At 39.9% G+C, this 6,298-nt stretch overlaps 1 protein-coding gene across 1 annotated transcript in view; it reads right to left on the minus strand.

Moving 5' to 3' along the window:
- MMP20 (matrix metallopeptidase 20) overlaps positions 1 to 6,298 on the minus strand; it is a 37,769-nt gene that overhangs the window by 25,554 nt on the left and 5,917 nt on the right. The window contains exons 2-3 of the mRNA XM_006907512.1: positions 5,136 to 5,383; positions 973 to 1,121 (exon numbers count right to left, since the gene is read on the minus strand). Coding sequence (XP_006907574.1) covers positions 973 to 1,121; positions 5,136 to 5,383 — 397 coding nt within the window. The remainder of the gene's footprint in view (positions 1 to 972; positions 1,122 to 5,135; positions 5,384 to 6,298) is intronic.

Below are 6,298 nucleotides of genomic sequence, written 5' to 3' on the forward strand. Positions count from 1 at the left end.
CATCCCTGGTTAGCTTGTGTTTTATAGGATAGGGTACAAGTGTGAAAGATCAAGAGAGAGCCAGATGTTAACTCCATGGCCCGCAAAGCTGCTATGAGCCACACAGTCTTGCCATTTTACTGCAGGTGACCTGATTCTCTGGGAGAAGCAGGATCCACTATGGGCCATCTCTAAAGGGTTCACACTCAGGACTTGCTTGATTTTCTCCCTCCTAGCTTCAGATTAAAATTAAGTCAAGACTTGAAACAATAGAAACACCTGGAAATGTTATCCTTGGAGAGGAAGAGGCAGTAGAACTCACTTACCTTGACTATTCAGAAGCTAAGAAAAGAAAGTAATTTCATGACCTTTCCTTTGTCTTCTAACTAGATATGCTTCTCTGAAAAGGGCTCAGAGCGCTCCATCAATCCCTATGCAAAGTTATGCCTCTCCTCCTTACCAGGGTGGGTGAGGAATGGAGAAGTGAGCAAGTTGGAGGCAGGCCTGGTCATTCCCAAAGTAGTCTGCAAGTGGAGGTGAGACAGCAACACCACTCTCCCACCCATTGGGGCAGGAGGAAAGCTGTCAAGGCTGCTGTGGAATTTATTTCAAGGCGGGAGATTCTTGGCTAATACTGAAGGAGGTATATAACTATGAATATCATCATGGAAATGGCTAGGTCCTCTGGCCTCCCAACCAGTGGGAAAGCTAAATCTGACAGAATTTGTCGCTAATGTGGCAAAACCATGATAAAAGCTGAGTCCAACGTACAGCTCAGTCTAATGATGACAAGAAATGCTGAGAATTCCTCTGGTTCTATTTTCTGGCCAGATGAAGATCATGACTTCGCCATGAACTTGGACTCTGCCTCCTATCACACCACTGTGTGAAGAAGTATTGTGCTGATCACTTAGATTAAATATTGTAGTAGAAAAAGTATTAGGACATTTCTCCTCTGGATCAGAAGACAAAATCCAAGAAGCACTACAGTACCTCCTGTTTCAAAAGATATCATAATATCTGCTTCTCCTGAATTTATTCTCACAAAGTTCAGAGGGACGGCGCTACTCCAGGCCCGCAAGGCCATCTCTATCGCTTTGTCCACATCAGCAGAAGTCATGGAAGATGTGTATTTGGATATTCTGTGAAAATAGAAGGGACATGTTTTTCTTTCAGTAAATGCTCCTAGGTGAAAAAGCCAAGAATTATTTCGTTTGTATTGAAAAATGAAAATATTGAGACATAAAACTGAAAGCAACAAACAAACAAGACAAACAAACAAAACTCGTAGATACAGACAATAATTTAGTGGTTACCAGAGAGAAAGGGGAGGGGAGAGGTAGGTAGTAAGGGTAAATGGGTCAAATACATGGTGATAGAGGAGATTTGACTTTGGGTAGTGAACACAAAATGCAAATAGATTTTATACTTGAAACCTGTATGATTTTATTAACTGACATTGCTCCAATAAATTTAATAAAAAATAAAATAAATAAAAAATGAAAATATTGACGTGAATTTATAATTCATATTTTTTCCCAAATAATAATTCTCATTTTGCTTTCATATTTGTTAAATTACTGAAACATGTTAAACAATAAAAAAAATAAAGTAGAGAAATGAAAGAGCTGAGATAATCTGGTGCTGAAACAGTTGAGCTTTCATTGTTATCAGGTTATCGCTAATTTTAAAGAATAATACCTTGTGTAATATTACAAGTTCCAAGAAGTTCATTTTCCCTAATGTGGTTTTGAGAAGGGATCACTTTTTCTTCATAAGGGACTGAAAATTTTCAATTGTAAAAAATAAAAATGTGGAGTTTTGTGGTTTTGCAAATTCTTATGCAAAGACCATCGGGATTTCTCCAGGGCCTTGGGGGAATGTTTTCCTTAAAATAGTACATTCTTAAAGAGGAACTGTTAGCTCTAAACAATGAGGCTCATTTGGTCTGAAAAAGGCTTGAGTCATCAAGTCCTGGAGTGACAACGACATCTGCAGGCGGAAAATATAAAGGTTTTTCTGTTGGTTTGTTTCATTTTTTGTTTTGTTTTGTTTCTTTTTCGGACAAAGAGCAGGTAAAGAGAGACTGTTGGTGGTTCTCTAAGACATGCTTCTCTGGAGTCTAGGGCTGGGGCATTTCTGGCAGCATGTGAAGGAAGGGCTGGAGAGAGGAACTTTCTTCCACCTGGGACCTTGGGCTGTGATGGGATGGATAATGGATACAGAGTGAAAAGCTAGGTCTGTGAGAGCCAACCCTGAGACAGGACAGAGCCTATTTTCTTTCTCTAGCTCCTAGTCCAGTGTCTTGTACATAGTAGGTACTTAACAAATATACTTGATAAATGGATGAATTAATGAATAAAAGCTAGTGATTTTATACTCTGTGGTTCTCAAATTTTAGGACCTGTGGTTAGCTACCTAGAGAGATTGAAAAATACACAGATGTGATCTAGAAATCTGCATTTTAACAGATACCCTGGGGTTATTCTGATGCAGGTGGTACGGTCTAAACCAGAAACCAACAGAGGTAATCCTAGGGGCCCAAAAGGAAGGGACCATGTCCCACAGAGAGGATGGTAAATAGCTCAACTCAGTGCTGGGTTGGGAAGGAAGATTATTAACTCCAGGGGTTGGGACCGAGAGGAAGGAGCCTCAGTGTTGAAGCGGGAAACCAGAAGGACCCTTAAAGGGACCAGTTAATACTTTCAAAATATGCCAAGCCCACTGCATAACATGAATCTGTGATTTATCATGATTCTGTGTAGCAAGTACCTTGAAATTCCCTCACATTCTAAACAAATCAGCCATATCTTTGAGCTGATGCTGTGTTGGGTGGGAGAAGACAGAGACAGAGAAAAGAAGAGCAGCAGAAAAGAACATGGAGAAAAGTCATGACCCAGAGTCTAGAGAATGATAATAGTCATAATAGCTACGATTCTTTGAACACATACTAAGGCCTAGACTCTGCTCTAAGCGCTTTTTAATGTTATATACCACCTAATCCTCACAACACTTTAAGAGTTAATAATAATGATCAACATTTTATGATTAGGATTTGAGCCCAGTTCTATCTATGATGTACATAAGCACCATGATATATTATGTCTTTTTAAATCCTCTGTTTTAAGAAGTTATTCTGGGATCTAGACTCTTCTGAGTGGGTAGGGAAGTTGTTCAGGAGCAAAAATGGATGGGCAGTGTGAGTGTGTTGAGGCAGTTTTGGGGCCGCCCAACTTCTTACAAGAATATTATATGTCTCCCAGTCCCAAATTTCCTGATCTATACAACTTGTCTTTGCAGTGCATACTCAGACCAAACTTTTGTGACACAATTTATTTTAAGAAAATGATGGAAAAGACTCCGTGGGTTTATATAAAAATTTCCAATTTTACCCTGAATCATCTCATAATCACTGTGTGTTCAGCTCCTTATAGATTGTTTTTCCATAAAAGGAACAAATGCTTTGATTTTTGTGGAATTCTTTTGCTGAAGCTTAATAATTATGTTCCCTGCGCCACCTTATGGGCTCAAAAGCTCATAGCAACTAACAAGTAGCCTGGTTTGGGTCTCATTGGATCACAGGGACTAACCGGCGTACTGGCACAGTTTAACAACCCGATCTATGACGAAAATTCTTGATTTGTAGGGTTTGCCGATTTCCATATTGTAAACACTCCCAAGCTACCAACTTGCCATCACTGAGCACGAAATTGGGAAGAATTGAGGAACAGCGCAATTTCACCATACAAATAAAATAGATGTAAATGTCTTTGTGAACATAGATTAAATGTAGTAAAATAATAGAAAAGTGGTCTTGATTACCTTCGATTTTTAATATAATTAATTGTAAGTTTATATAATTTAATTTTTAATAATGGCTTTGTTTAGCAACCAGCTCACAAAATTCTTGGAAACTTAACAACCGTCTGCAAAATTGAAGACATTTAAGGATTGGCTCTTGTGAGCTGTTAGTAGCCAGGGCCAGCACATCGCTTCTGGGACTATTTAACAGTCCATCCTTTTTGCATTCCCAGATATCGACCAGATGTGCTCATCCAAAAAACCGAATCTGTTGCTTACCCTGGCCTGGCTCGCCATTGCCCTAGGAATAAAGACTAAACTGCTTAGCCTCACATCCTAGCTGCCTTCCCGGCAGCCTCTCCAGCCTCGCTTCCCGCCATTCCCCTTCCTGCACCTTCTACTCCACCGCAGGCACTGCCCTCGGCACGGCAGCCTGCACACCGTTCCACTCCTTGTCGCTATTTGCTTGGTCTGTTTTTCGACTTGGAAAACCCCCTACGTTTGCGAGGCCTGGGGCAAAACTACAAATGGAAGCTGCCTTTCTTCTCCGATGCCTCCTCTCCGTACTACATGAGCGAGGCCCACACGTCCACGCGCCGCGTGCTTGCCTCCAACCCCACCTTTGGGAGGAGGGGCGGGCACCATGCACGGTCCAGCCGACCTTGCTCCAGGCTGCTGGGCAGGCATTCCCGTGCGAGGACCTAGAGCCCACAGAGGATATAGGATCTGGTTGGGGGTGTCCCCGTGCGTTACACAGAATCCTTGTTTAGGGCAGGAGGAGCCAGAAGATGACCAGGGAGGGCGTGCTAAAGCTTGGAGGTAGAGATGGAGGGGGGCATAATGTGGAGAATGGGGAAGCCTGGGGCTAAGGGCCTACCGAGAAAGGACAATTTATCTCCCAAACTGAACGCCTCCAATTTACCTCCAATATTGTATGGCTATAGTAGACACTAGAAGTCATCAGTAAATGATTTTCTAAATCTGTGAAAACATTTTATTGATAGGTGAGTTTTAGCATACCCTTCTGATTGAACGGGGTTGTTTTAAGAGAACTGGTTGGTTCTATCAGATTATTAGCCCTAGACTAGATTATTTTTCTTTAAAGATAAGTGTGTTGTCTGGTAAAATTGTAACGCCTAAGATGGTCGGCCATTACAGTAATCCTGAGGTCATATTTTCTAGTGAATTCTTCATTGTCATTGTTTAAAGATTGGACCTAAAAGTTCTTTTTTTTTTAATGGTTGTGATGAATCACGTTATTTATACAGATCAGAAAGAAGGTATTTTTAAAAGAAAAAAAGGAAAGAAAGAGAGAGTATTTCTCTCTGAATTTGGAAAGACTCCGATCTCATTACCTGTATGTCAAAATATTTTTTTTCCATTTGGGTTCACCTGGGAAGAGGCGGTAGTTCGCCACATCAGGAACTCCACAGCGAGGTCTTTTGATCACATCCATTGTGGACTGGTCTAACTTTCCGGTGACCCGGAGGCCAAAGAACGCTTGCAGCTCCTTAATCTTCTTTACCATGGAATTGCTTCCTCGTGCAACCACCTCGCCAATCTGATGCCCTCCTTTCTTTGTGTAATACTTGACAAGGTACGCCTGAAACAGAGAGGCAGGCTGACACATCTATAGCATAGTCTCTGGGAAATACTCAAGCTCAGGTAAAACAGGGACAATACTTTCCTGATGTATAAAGAAAATAGTGTGTAGAGCATATCCCCATTTTTGGAAAATATATTTGCATAGATAAAGCTTAAAAAGATAAACAGTATGCCAAATTATTAACAATAATTAGCTTTTAGTAGTGGAGATCTTAGATTCCTTTATTTATTTATTTTGCTCACGGGCATTTTATAGTTTTCCTACAATAAAAGGATATTTTAAGAGAGAAAATTAATGGAAAATGAACATTTTCCCCGTGGATAATTTTTCGTCTTTGATAGTTGTATCCAATTTGCAAAACAAATGATTCTATTTCTCTGGTAAGCAGTTGTTGGTATCATATTTTCATTATAACATTATGCAAAATCAGTGTTTTTAACTCTCAGAGTCTTTATATTCCAGCCTCTCATCTTATACAAAGGCAGAGGGTCAATCTGTTTCCCAACTGAGGCTTTTAATCAGTTCAGGTGTGTTCAGATGTGGGGTTAAACTTGTTTTCATGGGGCTGGTTTCCTGGGACAAGCTCTTTGTCCCTTGAGTCAAGTAAAATGAATCACACATTATAAAATTTCATTTGCACATTAAAGCTTAAAACCTCTAATATATCATTCGAAGCACTTTTCTGTGACAGCTTAAATGAAGTGAGTGAGGCAGGGTGTTGCAAATGCAGAGTCAGAGCCTGCTGTGGGTCCAGAAATTTCACTCACCCAATTTGTTTCAGGAAAATAAACAAAGAGCAGCTAAAGATTTATATATATATACACATATATATAAACTTATATTTATATAGGATATATTTATTGTATATAAAATAATTTATATATCATATTAAAATGATATATTTATTTATAT

Source organism: Pteropus alecto, unplaced genomic scaffold, assembly GCF_000325575.1.
Source record: "Pteropus alecto unplaced genomic scaffold, ASM32557v1 scaffold12, whole genome shotgun sequence".
NCBI classification, from domain to species: domain Eukaryota; kingdom Metazoa; phylum Chordata; class Mammalia; order Chiroptera; family Pteropodidae; genus Pteropus; species Pteropus alecto.